At 46.3% G+C, this 27,936-nt stretch overlaps 3 protein-coding genes across 6 annotated transcripts; 1 reads left to right on the top strand and 2 right to left on the bottom strand.

Annotated features, from left to right (window-relative positions):
• The first annotated feature begins 1,192 nt into the window (after nt 1-1,192).
• On the top strand, nt 1,193-12,534 carry LOC106574731 (uncharacterized). 3 transcript variants are annotated; one of them, XM_014150750.3, is made up of 13 exons: nt 1,193-1,351; nt 2,210-2,277; nt 2,423-2,587; nt 2,932-4,521; nt 4,666-5,084; nt 5,280-5,414; nt 6,067-6,372; nt 7,424-7,534; nt 7,616-7,732; nt 10,874-11,021; nt 11,177-11,242; nt 11,419-11,534; nt 11,672-12,534. In XM_014150750.3, exons 1-13 carry the CDS (start codon nt 1,269-1,271, stop codon nt 11,852-11,854), a joined length of 3,507 nt encoding a protein of 1,168 aa, XP_014006225.1. In that variant the 5' UTR covers nt 1,193-1,268; the 3' UTR covers nt 11,855-12,534. The 3 variants fall into 3 exon arrangements, 2 of the variants coding, with proteins under 2 accessions (XP_014006225.1, XP_014006226.1); XR_006759830.2 differs by lacking the exons at nt 11,177-11,242; nt 11,419-11,534; nt 11,672-12,534 and adding an exon at nt 10,162-10,253 and having other exon boundaries at nt 10,874-11,009; XM_014150751.3 differs by lacking the exons at nt 11,177-11,242; nt 11,419-11,534; nt 11,672-12,534 and having other exon boundaries at nt 10,162-10,926.
• A 65-nt stretch (nt 12,535-12,599) lies between these two features.
• Nucleotides 12,600-18,310, bottom strand: LOC106574732 (uncharacterized). Of its 2 annotated transcripts, XM_014150752.3 has the most exons (7): nt 18,122-18,310; nt 17,753-17,822; nt 17,046-17,423; nt 16,497-16,874; nt 15,110-15,217; nt 14,930-14,995; nt 12,600-14,788 (listed from the first exon to the last, which is right to left on the bottom strand). In XM_014150752.3, exons 2-7 carry the CDS (start codon nt 17,796-17,798, stop codon nt 14,655-14,657), a joined length of 1,110 nt encoding a protein of 369 aa, XP_014006227.3. In that variant the 5' UTR covers nt 17,799-17,822; nt 18,122-18,310; the 3' UTR covers nt 12,600-14,654. The 2 variants fall into 2 exon arrangements, 1 of the variants encoding a protein (XP_014006227.3); XR_014380981.1 differs by having other exon boundaries at nt 14,684-14,788; nt 15,110-16,874.
• Nucleotides 18,311-21,754: 3,444 nt separating this feature from the next.
• Nucleotides 21,755-26,294, bottom strand: donson (DNA replication fork stabilization factor DONSON). Its single transcript, XM_014150748.3, has 8 exons — nt 25,743-26,294; nt 25,380-25,457; nt 24,974-25,174; nt 24,650-24,828; nt 24,329-24,507; nt 23,624-24,042; nt 23,259-23,462; nt 21,755-22,414 (listed from the first exon to the last, which is right to left on the bottom strand). Exons 1-8 carry the CDS (start codon nt 26,160-26,162, stop codon nt 22,277-22,279), a joined length of 1,818 nt encoding a protein of 605 aa, XP_014006223.3. The 5' UTR covers nt 26,163-26,294; the 3' UTR covers nt 21,755-22,276.
• Between the last annotated feature and the right edge of the window lie 1,642 nt (nt 26,295-27,936).

Below are 27,936 nucleotides of genomic sequence, written 5' to 3'. Positions count from 1 at the left end.
CCAAAATATCGATGTTTTGTTCCCCGAGCCACTTAGTTATCACTTTTGCCGTATGGCAAGGTGCTCCATCATGCTGGAAAAGGCATTGTTCGTCACCAAACTGTTCCTGGATGGTTGGGAGAAGTTGCTCTCGGAGGATGTGTTGGTACCATTCTTTATTCATGGCTGTGTTCTTAAGCAAAATTGTAAGTGAGCCCACTCCCTTGGCTGAGAAGCAACCCCACACATGAATGGTCTCAGGATGCTTTACTGTTGGCATGACACAGGACTGATGGTAGGGCTCACCTTGTCTTCTACGGACAAGCTATTTTCCAGATGCCCTAAACAATCGGAAAAGAGATTCGTCAGAGAAAATTACTTTACCCCAGTCCTCAGCAGTCCAATCCCTGTACTTTTTGCAGAATATCAGTCTGTCCCTGATGTTTTTCCTGGAGAGAAGTGGCTTCTTTGCTGCCCTTCTTGACACCAGGCCATCCTCCAAAAGTCTTCGCCTCACTGTGCGTGCAGATGCACTCACACCTGCCTGCTGCCATTCCTGAGCAAGCTCTGTACTGGTGTTGCCACGATCCCACAGCTGAATCAACTTTAGGAGATGGTCCTGGCGCTTGCTGGACTTTCTTGGGCGCCCTGAAGCCTTCTTCACAACAATTGAACCGCTCTCCTTGAAGTTCTTGATGATCCGATAAATGGTTGATTTAGGTGCAATCTTACTGGCAGCAATATCCTTGCCTATGAAGCCCTTTTTGTGCAAAGCAATGGTGACGGCACGTCTCCTTGCAGGTAACCATGTTTGACAGAAGAAGAACAATGATTCCAAGCGCCACCCTCCTTTTGAAGCTTCCAGTCTGTTATTCGAACTTAATCAGCATGACAGTGATCTCCAGCCTTGTCCTCGTCAACACTCACACCTGTGTTAACGAGAGAATCACTGACATGATGTCAGCTGGTCCTTTTATGGCAGGGCTGAAATGCAGTGACATTTTTCGGGGGGGATTCAGTTCATTTGCATGGCAAATAGGGACTTTGCAATTAATCTGATCACTCTTCATAACATTCTGAAGTATATGCAAATTGCCATCATACAAACTGAGTCAGCAGACTTTGTGAAAATTAATACTTGTGTCATTCTCAAAACTTTTGGCCACGACTGTAGATGTGAGGTTGGTTGCAACCAACGTCCGGTGTCGTTCTGTGCTGCTACACATGCGCTGAACGGACGCCGCGGAGAACATATTGGTGGATGTCGGCATTGAGGGATTACTAAAGACATGGCGGCCAACATCGAGCAAATTTTTCGCGATTTCGTAGTAAATAAGATAAAAGAAATTGAAGATGAGAGTCAAGATATCATGTAAATATGTTTTTATACAGCCTACTTTACTGGCATGAATGGTTTGTTCGGGCAATTTGAGAAATGTACGTTATAATTTTCTGTGCTGGCCTACTAGGTTAGCTAGCTGGCGTGTCCGGCAGTACAAAGTGTGCAAGGCAGGCAGTTGCTGTGGCTACAATGTATTTAGCTAGCTAACTAGCTGACTAATAACACAGTAGTTTCATGGGTTGGTTCTTGCAAAGATGATTATACTGTGGTTATTTAGTTCAAGCAAACCAGGTAGCTAACGTGGCACCAGGTACAGGGCTTGTTCGCACTACGCACCTTCCTAGCTAGCTAATCATGCTAAATGTGGATTGCTAACAAGCCAACGTTAGCAGTTTACCAGGACGCGATCTCTTTGCTAGAACTCGACCAAAACGTTAGCTTTACTGAGCTACAGTGTGCAAAGGCCATACACACACACACTTTTGGATTATCCGGACTTTTTATTTAGCTAGCTATGTCAAAAGCAATGCCGGGGACTTGTAGTTATGCCTTTGAGTTTGTTTCACAGTCACGTTCTAATTAGAGGTTAACGCTAAATAACAGTAGCTAACTACCTCGCATGTCAAATCACATTTTATTTTTATTTGTCACATGCGCCGAATACAACAGGTGTAGACCTTACAGTGAAATGCTTACTTACAAGCCCTGTCAGTATTGTAGACTACGTTAATCTTTCAAGCTCATGCATTGCATACTTATAGATATTGTCCATTCGGTGTCTGGTGTCATGTTGTTAAAAACCAAGACCCCTGCTGATAAGAAAGTTGAGTGAACATACTGTAAGTTCAAGTACAGGTGTCATCTCATACCTGCATTCTCTCTATTAAGTCTGACAGATGAAGGCCATCCCAATGGTAAAACTGCAGAAGGAGCAGATGGGATCAACAACACACAAGGTCAGTAACACAAGGGCTGTATCTCAATAGTCCAAAGTGATTTTTCTCTCATCTCCTTTCCTTTATTTGCACTGATACTCCAGTTTTGATCAGGTGAAAGCGTCTATTTCAAATGAAATTGTAATGTACTGTATTATTTATGCAGATAAAGATGGTGTAGCCAATAAGGAAGAGGGTGATGTCCCACAAAAGAAACACAGGAAGCATAAGAAGCACAAGAAGCACAAAAGCAAAAAGAAGAAACGTAAGGAAGAGAAAGGGAGCGGCTCAGAATCAGCAGCAGACTCTGATGGAGACAAGGCAAAGACTGGTAAGTAGTCTCAAACTACTACTAAGCATATGCATAACAGCAGTGGTGGACCTTTTCAGTTTGATGTTAATAATTAGCAGACACATTGAAATGTGAGTTCTAGATCTGTCATTCTCGTTGAACGCAAGTTTGATGGTAGATCTGTTTGTCATTTTACGTTTTTGGTTATTGAAAATATATTTCACAGCAGTTTAGCTAGATGGTACAGTGATTCTCTACACAACATTTAGCTTTTTGTCACAAACAGAATTTTAGCAACCAGGTAATAGAAATGTCTACATATTGCACCATTGAATCAAATGTCATGATGATTCGTTTCTAAAATATTGTCATTAATTCCACAGGGGAAGAGGATGATGGGAGATCCAAGCGGCATAAACGACATTCTGGGAAGAAGAAGAAAAAAAAGCAGAAGAAAGATGGTGACAAGTCCAACAGCTCATCTGGGTCTGAGTCGAAGCCTCAGCCTGGGAACAAGGAGAGCAAAACTCAGGATCTGCCTGATATCATCCCTAAACTAGAGGAGAAGTGTCCGGAAAAGTCCTCCTCCAGACGCTCACGGTCTCGTTCAGGCAAGCGCAGGTCCAGATCCAGGGACAGGAGAGGGAGATCCAGATCGAGGTCCGGTAGAAGAGGTGGCGGACACACACGTTCCAGATCACGGCACCGGAGGTCCGGGTCACATTCTAGAAGGTCTGGGTCTGGCAGGAGAGGCAGGAGAACCCGGTCAAGGTCCCTCGTGATCTTGAAGAAAGACAGACGGTCTAGATCGAGATCCAGAAGGCGATCGAAATCTAAGACGAGATCTCAGTCGAGACACCGAGAGATGCGTTCAGGATCTCCCTCTCCGTCCAGAAACGACAAATCCACGTCTGCCTCAAGAGACAGCCAATCAGCCGAGAAGGATCCCTCTGCGGCTCTGGCTAAAGATGAGCTCGCTGTGAAAGACGAAAAGGTAATGGTTCCAATCGATCCGCCAGCCCTAGCTTCCGAAAGCAGCATTGAGGGTGTCGTCAATGTGGCCGCCGCCTCTGGAGGAGGGTGGAAGCCGATACCCTTCTTAGGGGACAGCAGTAAGGGAGAGCCAGCCGTTTCCTCCCAGCCCTCAGAATGTCTGACGTCTCCACAGAAGTGCCCTATTCCTCCCGAGGTGCCTTCAGGTGAGCCGCATGAGGCCTCCACTGACCACCAGTCATTGTCAGCCTCTGATCCTAACCACAGCTGCCAGCCAACTGGTGAGCCAGGGGAATCGGATGGACCTGTTACTTCAGAAACCCTGGATGGCTCTGTAGATTCCTTACCCCCCAAAACGGATGCTGATGGAGGGGACAAGGTGACACCTCAGGGTGAAGAGCTGCCTGCCTCACCTCAACCTAAACCACAGCTGACATCTGGAGAGGCAGAGACGACAGAGAAGGAAGGAGAATCTTCAAAGTCCAGGTCTCCTTCAAAGAGGAAAAAGTCCAGGTCAAAGTCTCCTGGTCAGAAGAAACGCTCTGACGCAAAGTCCTCCAAGAAGAGGAGGTCCAGATCCAAGTCTCCAGGGAGGAAAAGGAAATCGAGGTCCTCGACGCCAGGCCACAAGAGGAAGTCCAGGACGCCGTCTCGGAGGAAGAAGTCTCGCTCAACGTCCGGGACGAGAAAGAAGAAATCACGGTCCAAATCCAGAACGCGGAACAAGCGTTCAAAGTCTAGGTCACCGAAAAGGAAACGGTCCAAGTCACGGTCTCCTGCTCGGAGGTCAAAGCGATCGAGGTCACGCTCCGGTTCGCGGCGGAGGGGGAGGGGTGCATTCGGCAGCCACCAGCTGAGCCAGAGGGACCGCTGGAAGCGTGAGCCAAGCCACTCCCCGGTCCTCATCCTCCGCAAGAAGCGGTCTCCGGCACGCACCAACCGCGACACCAGCAAAAGCCCGCCACGACTCACAGAGCTGGGTAAGAATGTCCCAATTTTTTTTGGAATGATCAATGTATTTGAATTGAATAAGTTTATTTTCCCCGTTGGTAACTTGACAAAAACACCGGTGTACAGTAAGTCTCAATGCGAGTTTGTGATGTGTTCCTCATCCCTCCTCACAGATAAAGACCAGTTGCTGGAGATTGCTAAGGCTAATGCAGCCGCCATGTGTGCCAAGGCTGGGATACCCATCCCAGAGAGCCTGCGACCCAAAGCGGTCCTCCAGCTGCCTTTACCCAACCCCAACAACCCCATGTCCTTCTCCATGCCCATGAATATGAACATGCCCATGAACATGTCTATGAACATGCCTATGAGCATGACCATGAATGCAGCTATGGCTAGCATGACAGCTGCCACAATGACGGCGGCCCTGGCCAGTATGGGATCTATGGCCTCCATGCACCAGATGGCCCCGCTCCCCAGCATCACCAACAAGCCCCCGCCAGGTCCCCCCCAGCCCAACATGGCCACCATCGAGGATGTGAAGAGGAAGGTGGCCAAGCAGGCAAACAGCATCAGCATCAAGGAGTTCACTGACGTAAGTGCTCTTCAATGTCATGATGATGACGACAATCGTGTAATGATATGCTTTGGAGAAGATTTACTAAGCATTTGTCCTGGTGCAAAATGTAGTCCTGCACCTTTTTCATAACAAAACACAAATCTTGGACATGAAATTGTATGTGGAAATGGAAACATGGACCCTCGAGCTGTGTCCTGTGTGTTTCTGTAGAAGTGTAAGAAGATTGTGGAGAAGGGAGGGGAGCTGGCCCTCGCTGAACCCCGTATATCTGACGACGAGGACGACGGCAAACCGTTTGGACGAGCCGCCCTGAGGGAGGTCAAGGGCATCTCCTTCAGCCTCAATGTAAGAACATGGAACACACTGCATCAACATGTCTCATAATATACAGTAAATTCTGAGCTTAAACATTTCCTTATTAATAAAAAATGTATCGAGGCAGTTTGAACTGATATTTAATTTTCAGAACATAGTTACTGTTTGAACATAGTATCTAAACAGTAACTAGTCTTTAACTATGTGGGACTGAAGAGATGTGCCTAACTGGGTGAATGGTTGAAGTGAACTGCAGTATGCTGTCTGTTTTGCCCTGGGCTGATGTTAAGAGCTGTTTCTATTGCTGCCACATAACATTTTACAACATAACATACTGTTTTTCCTATTGAGCCAACATAGGCGATGGGCAAAGCAGACAGCAAGCCTCCTTGGGCCCAGAACCAAACCAGGTAGATTTATACTCTTGCGCACTTTCCCACAAACTTCCATCCCAAGGAGACCTCAGTCATGTGAGTGAAGTTTGCTGGTTGAAGTGCACTAGAGATAAATCCTCCAGATTGAGACTGGGCCCAATAACTGCTATGATAACCAGCCATTCCCCTTGTTGAAACACACCTCTTTGTCTTTTTATATTTTTTTCCTCCCATTTTTTTAACAGTAACCCCCCCCCCCACCGCCCCTCCTACTCCTGTACTGCCCCTCCTCCCTCCTCCTCTCTCAGAACGCGTCCGTGCGTCCATCGCCGGCGTTGGCGGTTCGGAGCGAGGCGGCGTTCGCCAAGGAGTTCCCCGTGTCGTCGGGCTCCCAGCACAGGAAGAAGGAGGGCGACGGGGGAGGGGCTTACGGAGAGTGGGTGACCGTCGACAAGAAGGCGGAAAAGGCCAAGGCGGCGGCGACCAAGGCATTGGCAACGGCTGCCACGGAAACTTCGCCTGGGGATGCGCCTTTGTCTGCGGTGTCCGTGGCAACGGAGGAGCCGGCGGTCGTCACGGAGAGTGATAGTGTGTTCCCGGAGCCGCCGCTACAGGTGGGATACGGAGGGGAGGGGGCGGAGGGGGTAAGGTGACACTAAGAGAGATGAGGGGGTTTTAGGAGAGTCGTCGTGGAGGAGGGAGAGAAAGTGAGTTGAGATATTATGCATTTCAAAATCATACACGTTAAAAATATATGTGCTTTATTTTTGGATTTTAGTTTTAACCCAGTGTTTTACCACATGTAGTGGTTTGGATCAGTGGTTTCCGAAATGGTAGGTCACTGCTGATTCCTATTGGGAAGTAGTTTGAGACCAGGTTCTATGGTTATACACAGTAGCTAGAAACATTGGTGTGGTTGATTTGAAAGTAGAAAAGTCCAAAAGCCTTAGGTGGGTTGTCATGCCCAGCAGGAGAAAAAGATTTGGGAACCACTGGTTTAGATGGTATGGTGAGTTTAGTTAGAATGCCATACCAGTGCTCCTCATCTGACCCTATAGCAGCATTGACTGGGTTTCTCTGGAGTAGCTGTTTCTGAGGGCGGCATGTAAAACACTGACCCTCATCACCCACCAATTCCAAATTGAATGTACAATCAAGGGCATTAATTGACCTCTCAAATCTCAGAGCAATACCATTTAATAATCTGACTCCCAGGCGATGACTAGTGGTTTAGAATTGAGTTATCGATCAGTCATAAATCGTCAGATGGGCAGACCAATGAGAAATCGGGTGACGTCATCCGTGACCTTGCTGTTAATTTGTGCTTATTTTGTATTTGATGCAACTGTTATTAAACAAAGCTGGCTGAAATTCCACAGGTTGCGTTTTATTTTTTTGTGGGGGGGGGGTGTACAACTACTAATACTGACAACTTTAAAAAATCCAAATACTGACGACTACGTAGATGTAAGTAGTTTCATATAACTGATCTAGGTCTCATGGAGTAAGTCTAGATTTCTTTCTTGTACGGTGAATGGATTTTCCTTATTAGTTTTATTGGCTGTTCACTGGTGTATATGTGTGTGTAGTATTGTGTTTTTGCATGAATGTGTGAATGATGTGTGTGTGTGTGTGTGGTGCTGACTCCTGTGTTTCCCCCTCTAGCCTGTAGACATCACCCAGGCAGTCGGTGAGAGGATGAAGGCCCAGAAGCGTCTGGCTGAGAACCCGTACGACGTCAGCGCCATCTGCATGCTCAGCCGTGCCCAGGAACAGGTAAACAACAAGCGTTGGTAGAAGCATAATGTACGCTCTTTCCACCTCCTTTCTCACACACTAAACCTTCCTCTCTGTTAGGTGGATGCGTGGGCCCAGTCCAACACCATCCCTGGTCTGTTTACAGGTTCTACTGGAGCAACGGTGCTCAGCTCAGAGGAGCTGTCCAACAGCGGACCACAGGCCTGGATCAAAAAGGTACTGTCCACTGTCTTACCTGCTCCCCACACACCCTCCTCACCCCAAACATACCACCCCACTACCCTACAGGTGTCTGCATCGCCCATGCCCACTGGTGTACCCACTTCACAAGCCTTCCTCAGCCTGCTCCCTAATCACCACCCAGCCCTAGTCAAATAACTGAATGTCTGTACGCATAGAGATGGAGACTGTATTTAGTTTGACAAATGTTCTGTTGATGTAGAACACTGGGTTAGAATGGAGTAGTTCCACTGTTACTCAGTGGAATCCAGGGCAGATGTAACGGCCCCGAGACGTGGGGTCCACTGCTACCATGGCAACCCTTGTTAGCACTAACGCACATAGTTTATGTGTGTGTGAGCATCTGTTGTCTGTATTGTGTGTTTCTGTCTGCGTCAGAAAGATGCTCTGACGGTGAAGGAAGACTTGTTTATGTTGACTCAGCCTGATATTTGCACTGCGGTCTGTAACAGTGGTAACATGATGAACCCAGACTGAACAAAAATCTCCCTGTACTTCAATCACCCCCCCACACCTCCCCCGCAACACACACATTCTGACCAATTCCATTTCCTGTGAAGTGGGTACACCATGTTAAGGGTAGCGATGCAGATTCCTTACTTGTGACATTCTTACCAAAGCAGGTGCAAATGCTGGTCTGACACCCATCTACTAGTGGTGCTCTGGTCTGACACCCGTCTACTAGTGGTGCTCTGGTCTGACACCCGTCTACTAGTGGTGCTCTGGTCTGACACCCGTCTACTAGTGGTGCTCTGGTCTGACACCCGTCTACTAGTGGTGCTCTGGTCTGACACCCGTCTACTAGTGGTGCTCTGGTCTGACACCCGTCTACTAGTGGTGCTCTGGTCTGACACCCGTCTACTAGTGGTGCTCTGGTCTGACACCCGTCTACTAGTGGTGCTCTGGTCTGTCCACTAAATAGAGTCCCCCTCGGAGTCGGAATAGGGACTTGGAGAGGGAGGGAGGGGGGGGAGGAAGAGGAGAGCTGGAAGTAAGTCTGCAGACCCCAGAACCCCCCTTGTCCTCTAGCACCCCAGGGCAAGGCAGAGATTATGGGTCTGTCTCAGTAGTCTAAAGAAGCTTCTTCGTCTCTTTCCTTGGATTCACACTGATCTCAGAGCAGGGGAAAGGGAAAAGCTCTATTCTTTCACCTATCCTGCCTTTTCAGATCAGGTCAGATGTTATTGGGTCAGATGTTATTGGGGACGTTAGATGAGGAAGTGACTTTAGACTATTCAGATGTACCCTAAGACAGGTTACTATAGTCTCTACCGTCACGCTGTCTCCCTAAAGCGGTGTCTCCCTATCGCTCCCCCACACCCAGTCACACAGAATGTCATCATGCCCAGAGATGACCATAGTTGTTTGTCCTCTGTCTGTGGACCCCGTCTGAACTCTCCTACCCTGTAGTGTTTCTATAGTGGGCTGTTTGAAGCCAGTGGGTGTAACTGTACCCCAAGCCTCCCTGAGCTCTGTAAACACACAGAGGCAGGGTGCTGCCGTTACTGTTTTAAATGACACATCCTGAGGAATCTCTCTCAGGTTCGGTTACACATTGTCACATCATTTAGCTATAGAGAGAGATGGATCTGCTGAGTTCATTCTTCATTTAATACGACACATCCTTCACATGCAGATGCTATGGGCAGATGCCATGGACATATGCTTTGGACATGTTCAGAGACATGATATAGGGATGAGAGTACATTGATCATACTAATGTTAGTGACATGCATTTTGCTAGCATTACAGCAGCTAACATTGATTTACAGCACGCTAGCATTACAGCAGCTAACATTGATTTACAGCACGCTAGCATTATAGCAGCTAACATTGATTTACAGCACGCTAGCATTACCAGCATATGGACTGTGTTGTTTGTGTGGTTGTTGGGTGCCCCTAGCAACCAGTCCTGGTGCATTCCGTTTCCCAGTAGATGAGCGGGGTCTAGTTTTAGACCAGACGGTGTTCTCCAACCCTAGTCCAGGCTGTGCGGGATTTTGTTCCATCCCAGCATAGTTGTATAGGTTAGGGCTGTAACAAAAACCTGCACATTAGCTCCAGGACCACAATTGGAGACCACTGCCTGAGGGAGATCTCTGTTCTGAGGGACCTAGGCTAGTTACAGGTGTCCATGGACATGCCTGTGCTCTTTCCCTTGCCCTGGGGGAGGCTGCAGTCAGAAGTTGCTCTTAGTCACAGATCTAGGATCAGCTTCCCTTCTGCAAATCCTAACTCCAAGCTGACCTAGGTGTCTAGGGGCAACTTCCTCCCAGTCCTTGGGGCAGCCTGAGGAAGGGGGTCGGTAAGAGGGGTCTGGATTGGAGCAGAGGGAGAGAGAGGTGTGGGTTCACAGGGGTGACCTGTGAACTTTCACCTCTCTGTGTATTGGACACTTGTTTCAGGGTCAGTCCTTGTAGCTGTCCTTGTTGCCATGGCCACAGTCAGGCCCCCCTCTCATTTCCTGTCTGATGCTGGGCCGGTGATGAGGGGCTAGGTACGTACACCACACAGCGCCTTACTATACATCTTGTGTAACCGTGTGTGTGTGTGTGTGTGAGAGAAAAGGTGTGTGTGTGTGTGAGACAGAAAGAAATGAGGTGTCAAGGCACAGCGCCCTCTTATTTACCTACATGTGGTATAATGTGTGAAGAAATAAGTCTCTCGGCTGTGTCTTGAGTTTCACCACAGAATTGATTTCATTTCATCTGTACTCTTAATGTGTTTTGAAGTTTCTCTAGAAATGTTCTCTCAAACGCACGATTTTCAAAAGCTGCCACCACAAATGGTTATTTCTAGTGTTTCACATAGGAGTAGAGGTTACTACAGACAGAGTAACACACACACACACACACACACACACACACACACACCTCACTGTTATCCAGAGGTATGTGAGTTGTCCTGAAGGTAGTCTCTAACTCAAGTCTGACTGTGACAGTGGTGTGACTGGATGAGAGACAGTGAGTGGATTAGGTGGTTGAGATGTTTTCAAGGTGGAAACTAATTATCTGCTTTCGCCTCTTCCTCTCCCCTCACTCTTCTCCTCTTCCTCCTCACTCCATGGTTCTCTCTTCTGTTATTCTCCTCTTTCTTTCTCTCTCTCTTTCTCTGTAGGATCAGTTCTTGCGAGCAGCCCCGGTCTCGGGAGGAGTAGGGGAGTTTCTCATGAGGAAGATGGGATGGCGGACGGGGGAGGGGCTAGGGCGACACCGCGAGGGCACTGTCGAGCCAATCATCATCGACTTCAAGACCGACCGCAAAGGTGAAATGAAGGGACCCATGCTTTCCACCAGAGCATTATGCATCGCGATATTATTCCAGAAGGCTATTAATGATGCTTAATAATGTGTTATTGATGACTGTTAATGACGTGTGTAGTTGATGAGGATTAATAATGTGTGTATAATCTGACCATAGGTCTGGTGGCTGAGGGAGAGAAGACTCAGAAGTCGGGCGGTATGGTTGTGATGAAGGATCTACTGGGTGAGTACAACACACACACACACACACACACACACACACACACACACACACACACACACAGGATTTTAACTCAGTCTCACTCAATTTACCAATATTGCATTTTTTTGAAGTGCTATAGAATCAATCAATTAGAATTGTATTGATTTGAATGAATGTATTGACCACCTGCCCCCCAGGTAAGCACCCAGTGTCTGCTCTGATGGAGATGTGCAACAAGAAGAAGTGGATTCCTCCGGAGTTTGTTATGGTGACCCACAGTGGCCCAGACCACCGCAAGAACTTCCTATTCAAGGTGTGGATACGCGCTATGAGCCTGTGTGTTTGAAAGGGTTTGTTTATTAGTTTATGGATGACTTTGTCAGATGGTTTGTGTTATAACCTCTTCCTCTCTCCTTCTCCCCTTTCCTCCTCTCTCTCTCTGTACCCCAGGTGGTGGTAAATGGTCAAGACTTCCAGCCTGCGTCAGCCAGTCCCAATAAGAAGCATGCCAAAGCCATGGCTGCCACGGTGGCTCTGCAGGCCATGGGAGAGGTGGCAGGGGACACGGGGCTTTATACAGGGCCTGTGTTCACCACTGCTACCACTGGACCACTGTTCTCCTCCAACGTCTAACACACACACACACATAGTGAAACACACTCAGACTGAGATACAGCGCTCGCACACACACAGGAGAAAAATGACTTGAGTCGCAGACCCTTCTGGCTGACGAGGACATAGAGAATTTGAAGTCACCCGCCAGGGAACGATGATTTGTATTGGAATGTCCGTTGTTATTCTATGTTTTGGGCCTACACACCACACGCGTTCAGAAGAGCCGTATCTGCTGCCTACTGGTCAACACTAGGAGATGGTGTTACTCTGGAAGCAAAATACATTTACTGATATTTTAAAACGGTTCTGGAACTCCGTTTTTTATTTTTAATCCTACTTTGAATGTTTATCTTATGTGTTGAAGCTCAAATGACGTTTTCAAGAAGCTGTTCATAGTGTTAATGCATTTGGGAGGAAAAAAACACCATTCTCCTCATGACCAAATTGTCAATATCAAATGTTACCCATTTGGAACATTAATTTTCAGTGATTCACACTTGATAGTTCTGTCTCATTTTGGACAGATTAATTTAATACTGTCTAGGTTGAGCTTTCAGTCCGCTTTTGTTGGTAGCGTTATTTACACGGTCTGTATAAAAACAAATGTAACGTGTTAGCTGAAAGTGAAGAGATGTGGGTAACCGTAGGAGTTATGGTCTGGAATACCAAAATAAAAATGTCTATCTGATTTAATTAAATGATAGTCCTTTGACTATGTGTGTGTAAAGTACATTTTCTCATTTTGTTTATACAGACAAGAACATGTCTTTTCAATGTTTATTTGCCATGCGCTCACAACACACGTTTATTGTACATCCAACACTGTGTTTTCAAACGGTGCAGTTCAGTATTTGAAGACGGTCTCCCCGCCCTTGTCATCGTTCCAGCACTAGTAGCAATAAACATATTTCCTGGTGCAGGGAGAGATAGGAATACTATATATGGACAGCATAGCAGGGTTCATCTGAGCCCTTGAGTCCAATCCCACATTCCAATACACAACCTCCAAAGCATTCAGCGGACGTAGCAGTGCAGACATCATCAAACGATCTCAGACTTCTCACTGGCAGCTCAGATGAGGGGTTGATCCAGCATCGCAGAGGACAAATGCATAGAGGCTGTAGCTCTATTGTGGCTAAGATAATGTAGCATTTTCCGACTATTCACATATACAGTGCCTTCGTATTTTGTCACATTACAGCCTTATTCTAAAATGGATTCATTTGTTTTTCTTCCCCATATCAATCTACACACAATACCCCATAATGACAAAGCCAAAAGCTTGGCATAAATGTGTTTGGGGAGTTTCTCCCATTCTTCTAGGCAGATCCTCTCAAGCTCTGTCAGGTTGGATGGGGAGCGTCGCAGCACAGCTATTTTCAGGTCTCAACAGAGATGTTCGATCGGGTTCAAGTCCGGGCTCTGGCTGGGCCACTCAAGGACATTCAGAGACTTGTCCCGAAGCCACGCCTGCGTTGTCTTGGCTGTGTGCTTAGGGTCGTTGTCCTGTTGGAAGGTGAACCTTGGCCCTAGTTTGAGGTCCTGAGCACTCTGGAGCAGGTTTTCACCAAGGATCTCTCTGTACTTTGCACCGTTCATCTTTCCCTCGATCCTGACTCGTCTCCCAGTCCCTGCCGCTGAAAATCATCCCCACAGCATGATGCTGCCACCACCATGCTTCACGGTATGGATGGTTCCAGGTTTCCTCCGGGCGTGACACTTGGCATTCAGGCCAAATAGTTCAATCTTGGTTTCATCAGACCAGAGAATCTTGTATCTCATGGTCTGAGAGTCCTTTAGGTGCCTTTTGTCAAACTTGAAGCGGGCTGTCATGTGCCTTTTACTGAGGAGTGGCTTCGGTCTGGCCACTCTACCATAAAGGCCTGATTGGTGGAATGCTGCAGAGGTGGTTGTACTTCCTGATGGTTCTCCCATCTCCACAGAGGAACTCTGGAGCTCTGTCAGAGTGACCATCGGGTTCTTGGTCACCTGTCAGAGTGACCATCGGGTTCTTGGTCACCTCCCTGATCAAGGCTCTTCTCCCGATTGCTCAGTTTGGCCGTGAGGTCAGCTCCAGGAAGAGTCTTAGTGGTTCCAAACTTCTTCAGTTTAAGAATGATGGAGGCCACTGTGTTCTTGGGGACCTTCAATTCTGCAGACATTTGTTGGTACCCTTCCCCAAAAATGTGCCTCAACACAATCCGGTTTCAGAGCTCTACAGACAATTCCTTCAACCTCATGGCTTGGTTTTTGCTCTGACATGCACTGTCAATTGTGGGACCTTACAGACAGGTGTTTGCCTTTCCAAATCATGTCCAATCAATTTAATTTAGCACAGATGGACTCCAATCAAGTTGTAGAAACACCTCCAGGATGATCAATGGAAACAGGATACACCTGAGCTCAATTTCGAGTCTCATCGCAAAGGGTCTGAATACTTATGTAAATAAGGTATTTCTGTTTTTTTATACATTTGCAAAAATGTATAAAAACATGTTTTCAATTTGTCATAATGGGGTATTGTCTGTAGATTGATAAAAGAATGTAATATATTTTAGAATAAGGCTAACGTAAAAAAATATGGAAAAAGCAAAGGGGTCTGAATACTTTACAAATGCACTGTATACACTTTAAAAAGTTACTAGTCCTGAGTGAATTATCAATGGATGTAATTGATTGGCCGAGAGTCACCTGACTGATTCAGATCTGTGTCTGTCTGATTAAAAGAGAATGAAAACTATGTTTTTCAGCCCTCCAGAACCATAATTGAATGACCTTGCCCTAACCATTGCGTCTACCCTCTCTTCCTAATGTGGGTCTAGGATGGGATCTTGTTGAGAGCCAGCAGAGGGAAGAAGATCAGAGCTGTAACCAGCAGAACCCCGGTGATTATCCCGATACGCACCAGCGGAAGGGTCTTTGCCCACACTGCCAACACGTCTTCTGGATCCTCTGGGAAAGGAGGAGGGAAGAGGGAGAGGAGGGAAGAGGGAGGAGGGAAGAGGGAGAATAGTGGGGCACAGTATTCAACATTGCCTACGTCTCCAACATTCATCTACAGTACTTCCAAAACATTTAGAACATAACACTCACCGAAGGTTGGGTCAGGTGATGATGGTGTCATCTCTGTCTGCACTAGTATTGGCTCAGATGATGTCACTGTAATGATGTAATGAAATGTTACCAGTATGTCCCAGCAATAACAAAAACAATAAGTAATAATAAGCATTGGGGAGAAAATAGCTTTCAAATGTTGCAACACCTGTACAGTACCTTGCATATCCTCCTTATCTTGGGTCACCAAAGTGAAGAATGTTATTGGGTTCTCACTGTCACCACTAGTCCCACTAAAGTCTGAGCTACTGGTGACATTCTCTGTTCCTGTGTTACAAAAGGGAAAAACACTGAAAAATATATGTTACTAGCGCTCGCACTCAAAAACAAGGAGCACAAATTAAAGAACAAACTCAAGGTGTCAGAGATGATCAGTCAGTGTGTGTAGGTCTACCTGTTAAGTTATATAGGTCAGTGTGTGTAGGTCTACCTGTTAAGTTATATAGGTCAGTGTGTGTAGGCCTACCTGTTAAGTTATATAGGTCAGTGTGTGTAGGTCTACCTGTTAAGTTATATAGGTCAGTGTGTGTAGGTCTACCTGTTAAGTTATATAGGTCAGTGTATGTAGGTCTACCTGTTAAGTTATATAGGTCAGTGTGTGTAGGCCTACCTGTTAAGTTATATAGGTCAGTGTGTGTAGGTCTACCTGTTAAGTTATATAGGTCAGCGTGTGTAGGCCTACCTGTTAAGTTATATAGGTCAGTGTGTGTAGGTCTACCTGTTAAGTTATATAGGTCAGTGTATGTAGGTCTACCTGTTAAGTTATATAGGTCAGCGTGTGTAGGCCTACCTGTTAAGTTATATAGGTCAGTGTGTGTAGGTCTACCTGTTAAGTTATATAGGTCAGTGTGTGTAGACCTACCTGTTAAGTTATATAGGTCAGTGTGTGTAGGCCTACCTGTTAAGTTATATAGGTCAGTGTGTGTAGGTCTACCTGTTAAGTTACATAGGTCAGTGTGTGTAGACCTACCTGTTAAGTTATATAGGTCAGTGTGTGTAGGTCTACCTGTTAAGTTACATAGGTCAGTGTGTGTAGGCCTACCTGTTAAGTTATATAGGTCAGTGTGTGTAGGCCTACCTGTTAAGTTATATAGGTCAGTGTGTATAGGTCTACCTGTTAAGTTATATAGGTCAGTGTGTGTAGGTCTACCTGTTAAGTTATATAGGTCAGTGTGTGTAGACCTACCTGTTAAGTTATATAGGTCAGTGTGTGTAGGCCTACCTGTTAAGTTATATAGGTCAGTGTGTGTAGGCCTACCTGTTAAGTTATATAGGTCAGTGTGTGTAGGCCTACCTGTTAAGTTATATAGGTCAGTGTGTATAGGTCTACCTGTTAAGTTATATAGGTCAGTGTGTGTAGACCTACCTGTTAAGTTATATAGGTCAGTGTGTGTAGGCCTACCTGTTAAGTTATATAGGTCAGTGTGTGTAGGCCTACCTGTTAAGTTATATAGGTCAGTGTGTGTAGGCCTACCTGTTAAGTTATATAGGTCAGTGTGTATAGGTCTACCTGTTAAGTTATATAGGTCAGTGTGTGTAGGTCTACCTGTTAAGTTATATAGGTCAGTGTGTGGATCTAGGATGGTGAGAGAGACAACCTCTGGTATCCCATTCTTAGGGTCCTCGAAGCCCCTGGACTTGTAGAAGCAGCGATAGACTCCCTGGTCTTTGAGCTCCGTCTTGTAGATATACAAGGACAGGTCACCGTTCTCCAGCAGGTTGTTGGGTGGGAGAGAGAGACGGAGGTCTTCTTCCTTAGGTCCCTTGTCGTCTGGGCCAGGGTTAAGGGTCATGATCTCCACATCGTCCTTCAGCCATTGGACGTAGATCTGGCTGGTGGGCTGGGTCTTGGGGATGACACCGTAGCAGGGCAGAGTGACCGGGCTTCCCTTGAACAGCGTGATAGAGCGTGGAGGGTCGGGCTCTGAGAGAGAGAAGGGATGGAGAGTAGTAGAAAAGAGTGAGGGATGAGAGGATGTGATAAGCATAAATTAAGATAATCAAACATTCCAAATGGTACACCCAAAATGGCCGCTGGTCAACTCCACCAACCACAGAATGCGGCTCTGAATGGGAAAGCCTGAAACAGACTTACCCTGAACCTTGAGCCAGACCGTAGAGATGGTCTTGCGGCCCAGCCAGATACAATCATACATTTCCTCATCGCTCAGCACTGTCTCCTGGATGGTCATAGAGAAGTCTCCATCTCTCATCCTCTCTGCTGGGGGGAATTCCACCCGGGAAGAGAACCCCATTGTCGTTTTGACCTCCACCCCCTTGGCCCCGTCGTCCCATCTGGCCTCACCAAGGATGTTCCCAACCTCCATAGAGGCCACCTCCTGCCCCATGGCCTCCCAGCGGACCTCCCCCTTATCCTCCTGGCCCAGGTAGGAGGAAAAGTCACAGGGGAGGGTGACATTGTCTCCGTACCCTACCTTCAGCTCATACACGGGGGAGAAGGTAGGCACAGACACTGGGGGGATGGATGGACAGATGGAGAACACAGCATGTGAGAGAGGGATGAAGGATGGGAAAAAGTTTGAGGGAGAGAGAAGGAGAAATGGATGAATAGATGATTAGTCAGAAAGGAAGACAGACAGGCAGAACACCTATATGTACATTATGCTACAGATCCATTTCTGTGTCCAAGACCTTTGTATGATAATGACAGAAAGAGCAGAGGTAGAGCAGAGATCTCTAGTTTTAAACAAATAATGACACAAGCCTTTGGAAAATAGAGAATGCTTATTGATGAGTTTTACATGATTGAGAGAGTAGTAGCCTAGGTCTCAAGAAACTCACCAGCTTGGACTGACGTCAAAATCACCAAGAAGCCAAAAAAAATCATCTTGCAAGATGTCTATCTGATCACCTATAAAAAACAATATTACAAAAATTACAAATAAAAAAAGTGTTTTGTTTGTTATAGAATACATCTGGAGAGAAACAATTAAGTTATTACAATGGTATTAGGTCTAGTAAAAAGTGTTTCAAATATATTGGAAATGTAGCCTAAATCCGACACATAGCCAATCAATAAATCGATACGATAATCCGTTCAGGGTCCGGTGGATGTCGCTGATCTCACGAGCCTAAAAAGAAAACGTCTGCTTGATCGTCTCGATTATTAACTTTGGCAACAGAAAAAGTCACAGTGAAGGGTGCTCTTACCGAATAACTGGTTATCATGACGAAATAAACAACGAACCGCCAGAAACGGGTCTGCACATGGGTTAGACTTCAGCCATTGGCAAGAGGATGTCCTCTTTTTTTTAACCGTGAGAAGCAGATGTCTGTGTCAAGACTCACATTATGAGCTATTATTTAATTTATATTAATCCAACCACACTATAGAGCCCCACAGTGGAGGTGTCATAATACCCATAAAACCTGGCGGTCAAACAGGGAAATTAATCGTTTTTCCACCATTAATTTCTCTCATAGGGGATTTTAGAAAGACTTAAAATGAGGGCTGTGTTTTGTGTAGGCTTACCCTGGCTTGACATAAAATATGCACACAAACTGTTTAGACTGGGAGGCATACAGTAAGCTTAACGCTAAAACTGAAACAAAAAAAATATTTAAACTATATAGAAATGTTTTTGAGAAAACAAACTAAATAAAAACTAGGAAAGTGGATCTGAAAACAGATAAAAAATGAATATAAAGCAACAAAACTACACTGCTCAAAAAACACTTAAACAACACAATGTAACTCCAAGTCAATCACACTTCTGTGAAATCAAACTGTCCACTTAGGAAGCAACACTGATTGACAATACATTTCACATGCTGTTGTGCAAATGGAATAGACAACAGGTGGAAATTATAGGCAATTAGCAAGACACCCCCAATAAAGGAGTGATTCTGCAGGTGGGGACCACAGACCACTTCTCAGTTCCTATGCTTCCTGGCTGATGTTTTGGTCACTTTTGAATGCTGGCGGTGCTTTCACTCTAGTGGTAGCATGAGACGGAGTCTACAACCCACACAAGTGGCTCAGGTAATGCAGCTCATCCAGGATGGCACATCAATGCGAGCTGTGGCAAGAAGGTTTGCTGTGTCTGTCAGCGTAGTGTCCAGAGCATGGAGGCGCTACCAGGAGACAGGCCAGTACATCAGGAGACATGGAGGAGGCCGTAGGAGGGCAACAACCCAGCAGCAGGACCACTACCTCCGCTTTTGTGCAAGGAGGAGCAGGAGGAGCACTGCCAGAGCCCTGCAAAATGACCTTCAGCAGGCCACAAATGTGCATGTGGCTGCTCAAACGGTCAGAAACAGACTCCATGAGTGTGGTATTAGGGCCCGACGTCCACAGGTGGGGGTTGTGCTTACAGCCCAACACCGTGCAGGACGTTTGGCATTTGCCAGAGAACACCAAGATTGGCAAATTCGCCACTGGCGCCCTGTGCTCTTCACAGATGAACGCAGGTTCACACTGAGCACGTGACAGACGTGACAGAGTCTGGAGACGCCGTGGAGAACGTTCTGCTGCCTGTAACATCCTCCAGCATGACCGGTTTGGCGGTGGGTCAGTCATGGTGTGGGGTGGCATTTCTTTGGGGGGCCGCACAGCCCTCCATGTGCTCGCCAGAGGTAGCCTGACTGCCATTAGGTACCGAGATGAGATCCTCAGACCCCTTGTGAGACCATATGCTGGTGCGGTTGGCCCTGGGTTCCTCCTAATGCAAGACAATGCTAGACCTCATGTGGCTGGAGTGTGTCAGCAGTTCCTGCAAGAGGAAGACATTGATGCTATGGACTGGCCCGCCCGTTCCCCAGACCTGAATCCAATTGAGCACATCTGGGACATCATGTCTCGCTCCATCCACCAACGCCACGTTGCACCACAGACTGTCCAGGAGTTGGCGGATGCTTTAGTCCAGGTCTTGGAGGAGATCCCTTAGGAGACCATTCGCCACCTCATCAGGAGCATGCCCAGGCATTGTAGGGAGGTCATACAGGCACGTGGAGGCCACACACACTACTGAGCCTCATTTTGACTTGTTTTAAGGACATTACATCAAAGTTGGATCAGCCTGTAGTGTGGTTTTCCACTTTAATTTTGAGTGTGACTCCAAATCCAGACCTTCATGGGTTGATAAATTGGATTTCCATTGATTATTTTTGTGTGATTTAGTTGTCAGCACATTCAGCTATGTAAAGAAAAAAGTATTTAATAAGATTATTTCTTTCATTCAGATCTAGGATGTGTTGTTTAAGTGTTCCCTTTATTTTTTTGAGCAGTATATAATAACCTTTACAGGAACACAAGGCAAGACTGAATTTTGGATTATTATAACATAAATTGATAGTATCCAGTTCAGTGTTTGGTTATAAATCCCCTCTATCATCCTGTTAATTTGGACATCTGGTGCGTAAAGGTAGCCAATTTGCATCATTTCACTTTTACACCTATTTGACGAGTGTAGTTCATCTATAGCTATGCTCCTGTTTACTCATCAAGATGCAGCTATGCAGATCAGTGGGCTCAAACGTTTGCAAAACATTCCTATAGCAACATACTATGTACACTGAACAAACATATAAACGCAACATGTAAAGTGTTGGTCCCATGCTTCATAAACTGAAATAAAAGATCCCCGAAATGTTCCATATGCCCAAAAAGCTTATTTCTCTCATTTTGTGCACAAATTTGTTTACATCCCTGTTAGTGAGAATTTCTTCATGATCATTACACCTTGTACTGGGGACAATAAAAGGCCACTCTAAAATGTGCAGTTTTGTCACACCACACAATGCCACAGATGTCTTAAGTTTTGAGGGAACATGCAATTGGCATGCTGACTCCAGTAATGTCCACCAGAGCGGTTTGCTGATTTTAAAGTTGTGAACACTGTGCCCCATGGTGGCAGTGGGGTTATGGTATGGGCAGGCAGGCAGAAACAACGAACACAATGGCATTTTATCGATGGCAATTTGAATGCAGAGAGATACCGTGGCAAGGTCCTGAGGCCCATTGTCGTGCCATTCATCCGCCGCCATCACCTCATGTTTCAGCATGATAATGCACAGCCTCATGTCCATCTGTAAACAATTCCTGGAAGCTGAAAAGGTCCCAGTTCTTCCATGACCTGCAAACTCACCAGACATGTCACTCTTTGAGCATGTTTGGGATGCTCTGGGTGGACGTGTACAACAGCGTGTTCCAGTTCCCACCGATATGCAGCAACTTCGCACAGCCTCTGAAGAGGAGTGGGACAACATTCCACAGGGCACAATCAACAGCCTGATCAACTCTATGTAAAGATGTGTCGCGCTTCATGATGTGAGGTGGTCACAGATACTGACTGGTGTTCTGATCCACGTCCCTACCTTAAGGTATCTGTGACCAACAGACCCAGATATTCCCAGTCACTTGAAACCCATAGATTAGGGCCTAATTTATTTATTTCAACTGGCTGATTTCCTTATATGAACTGTAACTCAGTAGTCTTTGAAATAGTTGCATTCATATTTTTGTTCAGTATAGAATAGACATGCTCTTGCCTGACACGTAGAAGGGAATCATGTCAGCTCTATACAACCCATTTCTATCTGCAGCTTTCAGAACGTTGTGCTCTCCTGGATGCAGCCCAGGTCGGCTTCCCGTTAACAGAACATGAAACTCAAGCTGGAGGAGAGTCAGTGCAGTGGTTCTGCTGCCAAGACACCACACTGTGACTGACTATTCTCCTCAAGAGCAAATCAGGGGGCAAAAAAGGATATCAAAACCTTTCAAGGTTTAGACTTCGATGTTAAGTTTATAACAGTCAAGGGGGAAAAATAACTCAAGCAGAAAAATCATGTGACAAATGAATTTAATCCAATAAAATGTCACCAGTACAGAGATAATGTCATTAATATAAAACAATTACGTTGAAATAGAAGCTCTTAAAACAGAAATAAAAAAATTGGTTCAAAACATCTTAGGGCTGGGTCTAAAAATCATCAACAAGTCTGCTTTAGCCAAATCCAACTCATTATGGCAAATACAGGAATTTTACATGTACAAGAACTTCATTTTCCATCAGTCATTGGGTTGTAGTCCAGGGGGTTAGTAAAACTACAATTGCCAGCATACCCGGAGTTTGTGGACAGGCTATTCAGACAGATATGGACAGTAAGTATACGGCAGTGTAGGAATGGTACGGTCCACTAAAGGCATCTAGGCTGTGTCCCAAATGGCACCCTATTTCCAATATAGTGCTCTACTTTATTGGGCTCTGGTCAAAAGCACTTCACTATAAAGAGAAACGGGTGCAATTTGGGACGTAGCCTAGCAGTGCTCTCTGGGCAGTCTGATAGAGGCAGGGTGAGTTGCTCTCAGGACTTCCATGTGTAGGAGTAGTTGTTCAAGTGGAGCTGTCTGAGAGGAGACTTCCCCAAGGTAGAGGGCTCCTGGAGCTGCTGGATGGTGCTAGGATGAAGACCACATCCATCCAGCTCTACAGCCTGCTCAGCCTGGGAGAGAGGAAGACAAGGATATATACAAACAAGTACAAAGGATTTTTTATTATGATTTAACTTTGAATTGTGGAGATGAAATGATGAGGCTTTATACCAGTCCGTTACAGTGGTGTCATGACTTGGATAACAGTTAAGCTGTGTGTGTGTGTCACCTGTATTCTGGCGGTGTGTGACTGACCTGTTCCCTGGTGGTGGTGTGTGTGTTCGGTACGGTGGTGGGTTTGTGTGTGTGACTGACCTGTTCCCTGGTGGTGGTGTGTGTGTTCGGTACGGTGGTGGGTTTGTGTGTGTGACTGACCTGTTCCCTGGTGGTGGTGTGTGTGTTCGGTACGGTGGTGGGTTTGTGTGTGTGACTGACCTGTTCCCTGGTGGTGGTGTGTGTGTTCGGTACGGTGGTGGGTTTGTGTGTGTGACTGACCTGTTCCCTGGTGGTGGTGTGTGTGTTCGGTACGGTGGTGGGTTTGTGTGTGTGACTGACCTGTTCCCTGGTGGTGGTGTGTGTGTTCGGTACGGTGGTGGGTTTGTGTGTGTGACTGACCTGTTCCCTGGTGGTGGTGTGTGTGTTCGGTACGGTGGTGGGTTTGTGTGTGTGACTGACCTGTTCCCTGGTGGTGGTGTGTGTGTTCGGTACGGTGGTGGGTTTGTGTGTGTGACTGACCTGTTCCCTGGTGGTGGTGTGTGTGTTCGGTACGGTGGTGGGTTTGTGTGTGTGACTGACCTGTTCCCTGGTGGTGGTGTGTGTGTTCGGTACGGTGGTGGGTTTGTGTGTGTGACTGACCTGTTCCCTGGTGGTGGTGTGTGTGTTCGGTACGGTGGTGGGTTTGTGTGTGTGACTGACCTGTTCCCTGGTGGCGGTGTGTGTGTTGAGGACAGCGGTGGGTTCGTGTGTGTAGAGTGCGGTGCTGAAGCCTCCTCTCTGAGCAGGCCGAAGCAGGCGGGTCAGGGCGTGGAGAGAATGAGGCATTATGGGTCCCGTCACCTCTAGACTGCACACGTCCTGGTACCCAGCACGCACCTGGGTCTTCACGTTCACACTACGCGCCTGACAATTAGACACAAGGCAACATGCTTATAATTTCTGTTACACACAGCAACATTTCTTCTGAAACATTCCATTTCTAGTTTTTGTTATTTCCATTCATAAATTGAAAAGTGGGAGGTAAGCCTCCTCAGATGGTTTCAGTCTACAGCAGTGTGTCTCACCTTGAGTGAGTGTAGCGTAGCTCCTCTGAAGGCTGTAGGGGCCAGCAGGGTGGGGGGCAGGCCTGCCTGTGATCCAGCCCCTGCCACCAGGCTCTTACAGTTGATGAGGAAGTTGATGAGAGTGAAGGTGTGTGTTCCCGACACACAGGCTACAGACTCTGGCTTGTGGTCTAAACACACAGAGTTGCGCTCTTTGTGCATTTTGATGGAGATGTTGTCTGGTTTCTTAATCTTATCCTGCACTCCCATCTCCGTCAGCCAGGAAAACCCACCATCGTCGTCATCATCATCGTCTTCCTCGTCACTGGCTTCAGACTGTGTCTCCTCCTCCTCTCCATCTGTCTCCTGGTTGTGTGCGGTTGATCCCTGCTCCTTGCTCTTCCTCCTCTCTTCCAGCAGGGGGAGTGTGAACTCAATACCTACAACCACAGGTATTTGACAGAACATGTTTTACTATCAAGATTAGAATAACCATATATAAATGTTTAATAACAAACTTCTAAATGATATATTGTTGAGTGACTTCCTGTATTTATACTAATGCTAAATGTTTATTCTATTAGATGTATTGTTTACTTCTTACTGTTGTCACATTATCGAGAAGGAAGCTGCGGGTCAGCGTTTCGTTGGACTGTAAACACCATGTGTGTATCCTGTGCATATGACATAATAAACTTGAAGGATATACTGTATCTTGTAGCTCACCGCCAGCCTTCATGGCCTCTCTGAGCCCCCTGGTGGTTGGGGTGAGTAGTGCAGTGATGCTGCTGTTTCCAGCCAGTCCTGAGGCTCTGAAAAGAGCAGTGAACTGGTAGGAACACACATAGAAATATGGACATAGCCTGGCCTTCAATAGACTGTACAGGGAGGACAGACTCACTGACCTGGGAGAGAGAGCGAGAGAAAGAGAGAGAGAGGGGGAGGGAGAGAAGGGAGAGAGAGAGGGGAGAGAGGAGTTGAGTTTAAGATAATTTAAAGCTTTTGAAATAATACAGACACACACACTCCCCTCTGATGCCCACTCACCATTCACTCATGAGGCTCTGTTGAAGTGCCATGTCCTGGGCCCAGGGGACGTTCTTGCCAGTGAAGCTTCTCTCTGCTCCTATCCGGGGGAACAGAGAGAGCCAGGACAGGGACGGGTGCTGCCAGAACTGCAGACACTGCTGGAACCCACATCGTAGCTCAACAGATGACCGAGGGTCCTGGAGGAACACAGAGAAGTGAGGATCAGAGTGTGAGAGACAGACTGAGTACAATATATTTGTGTTGCTAGTAAAGCTCCTCAGGTACCAGTACTCCTTTGCCTTGGGGTTTCCATTGGTGTGTGTGTAACATGTATAACAGTACCTGTATACTCTGTGGTATAGTAGTGTATTGTCCTCTACAGTGCTGGGTAAGACCCTGGGCCTCCTCTGTAGCTCTGGGCTGTACAGCCCAGGAGAAGGGGAGCAGGGAGGTGAAAAGGAGACGCGTCTTCAGGCTCCAGTCTGCAGGGTACTCCACACACGCAGGGGGCGCTATGGAGGTTACTGCACCAGCCTGGGGACTCTGACACACACAAGATAAAATGTTGACTCACAAAATACCAATGTAGCCATGAATAGTTGAATGGGATGGAATAAAAGCCTGCACACCAGCTACTCCACAGCCTGTCTATAATGTAGATTGTAACAGCCTTTTGGTAGCTCTCCAAGAATGGAGTTGGAGACATGTCCATAAGGAGTAAGAGAATAGAGAAATGAATAGAACTCACCTTCAGTATGGGTGTTCTCTCCTGGAACAAATCCTCATCTTCAAACAGTGAGTCGTCTTCAGACAGAGAAGTTGGTTTCTGTTGTTAGAGAGAAAGGAGGGAAAGATCAGAACAAAAACAGCGGTGTGAAATCAACACGAGGTGCGATGCTTGGACAGATAAAGCAATTTCACAACTGTTTACAGTAGTTGGCTAACACTGCATTTAGCTAACTAACGTTACCTCTGTCATGTGTCAGTTGGCTAGCTACTGTAGTTTGCTGTAAAATAATACAAGTCTGCTAGCGTTAGGTACAGTAGCAAGCTAGATTGTACAACAATAATAACATGATAAACAATGTATTAACGTGTGCCACTATCATACCTTGCTGGGCACGTCTTTGCTTAGTTCTTCTGCCTGGAGAAGTCGTTCACTAAATGGCAGCGTTCTTGTTGTTGACTTCTCTCCCTCCACTCCTGCAGAGCCGTCCGGCTTCACTGAATCCGAAGAGTCGGCGTCGTCATCATCAGTGTAAATGAAGACCTTCTTCGCTGGGCTGCTGAAGGTGTTCTCGATGTTAGCAAATGGGTTTCTCCGCTTCACTCCCCCTCCAGAGCGACCCTGGCCGAACAGGGGTCCTGGGGAGAATGGTCGAACAGCGGATATAGATGCACTCTCACACGGGCTGGAAATCGCGCCTCGGCCGCCAGAACTGACACCCTCGCTGCGGGCTCTCTTCCTCCGCATTCGCAGGATTTCAGCTGGTCTTTTGAAACTAGGTGAGTAACCAGCTTGTTGTGACATTTTGTAAGGATAATGGGTAAAAAAAAGTTTGGTCCGAAAACAAGAAGAACGCCGTTTAAAATAGTTGAGTGTGGCCGATACGCCTCTGTGTTCTTGTTCCTTGAATTCAACACAAAACAAATTTAGCGCGCGACGTGCGTGAACGTCAGAGTCCCGCTAAAACTTCAGGGGAGGAGTTTTGTTACGTCAGCGCGCATCGAGTCAAACAACAATTCAGAGACTTTGGCGCCATCTTCTGGCTAGAATTATAACTGCAAGACCAATTTTGCAATCGCATAAAGCCACTGATTCTCTAAATCTGCCGGGAAAACAAATCACTATAATTTATGTTTCTTCAGACATTAAAGTTATATCCTATATCCTGTTATGCTTCATTAATTATTACAAAATATATATCCATAAGATATAATGTGTATGTTATTTTCAATACATGTTTTCATTTCTTGATTGTATCATCTGCATTATGTCCGAGCAACAATCAGCGGTCCCCTCGACCCCCTCTCTCCCTCTTGTCAAAGTGATTAATAGTATGTATGTTAATTCTTGTTTGCGATCATTTCTCAGCGTTTATCATTACTGTTGGTGATCAATCACTTTCATAGCTGAACCGAACCCAATGAAACTGTCCGTCAGTGATTCTGAAGGTTTTCAGGGATTAGCGAATTTGTCAATCGATTATTTGCGCTGTCATTTGGGTGGAAAGACAGTACTTTTGCCGTCTCAAAAGTATCCCAAGGTTAGTAGGAGTAATTGATTGTTTTGGGCCTTGAACATCAACACACAGACATCAACATATGTTTGTTTCTGTGTTCTGTCCTGCCATGACTAACAGCAAAGCTAACATTTTCCAGGTTATTCCTTGGGATTGAGTATGTCACGCTCATAGGCTACCAATATAAACCGGGATAAACTAGTTTAATGTGTTTCCCACGTTCCCTATGGCGGTGGGTGTTCCCCTGTTCCACTCAACGGTTCCTCTGGCTTGTAGGCTACGCCTATTGGAAAATGACCCTAAATCAACATGGACAATAATAAGGAGGGTGTAAGGGTTTAGTGCACCTGTAATTGTATACAAACCAGGGGTGTAATCATTAGTCTAAACAGTTTCAAAACGTTTAGCAAATGTATTTCCGTTGCTTCCGTTTAATAAACGGTTTGCCACAGAATCGGCTGATTGAATACACCCCTGGTGAAACTTCAAACAAAGCAACGGAATGTATGCGTCCCTGATGATAAAGTTGCGACTACAATTTATTCACCGATCTACACTTCCTCAAAGGAAGATCAACGTGAAGTGGATTGCATGGCAGCCATACGTAGATCAAGTTTGGCCTGTTTCTCATAAGACCACCACAAAGTCTGTGGACCTCATTAGGAGACGCTATTCACAACGCTTTCTCATTTAATGTTGATTTATGATAAGGTCCCCCTAACCAAGTTATGAGGAACAGACCTATTTGTCTGTGGATTCTTTGTTACATATCAAAGTAGATGATTCAGTTAGTTTATAAATAGGCCTACTTGCAGTTGCAACACATGCGCTGTGGGTTTTAATCAGTTTTAACACTGCTTGTGTAACAGTTTAGCTTCCTTCCCTCTCCTCGCCCCAACCTGGGCTCGAACCAGGGACCCTATGCACACATCAACAACTGACACCCACGAAGCATCGTTACCCATCGTGCCACAAAAGCCACGGCCCTTGCAGAGCAAGGGGAACAACTACTTCAGGTCTCAGAGCGAGTGACGTCACCGATTGAAACGCTATTAGCACGCA

The sequence above is a fragment of the Salmo salar genome, chromosome 16 (genome assembly GCF_965601325.2).
Source record: "Salmo salar chromosome 16, fSalSal1, whole genome shotgun sequence".
In the NCBI taxonomy this organism is placed as follows: domain Eukaryota; kingdom Metazoa; phylum Chordata; class Actinopteri; order Salmoniformes; family Salmonidae; genus Salmo; species Salmo salar.
The sequence above is the reverse complement of the archived record's forward strand: the minus strand, read 5'-3'. Positions and strand labels throughout refer to the sequence as shown.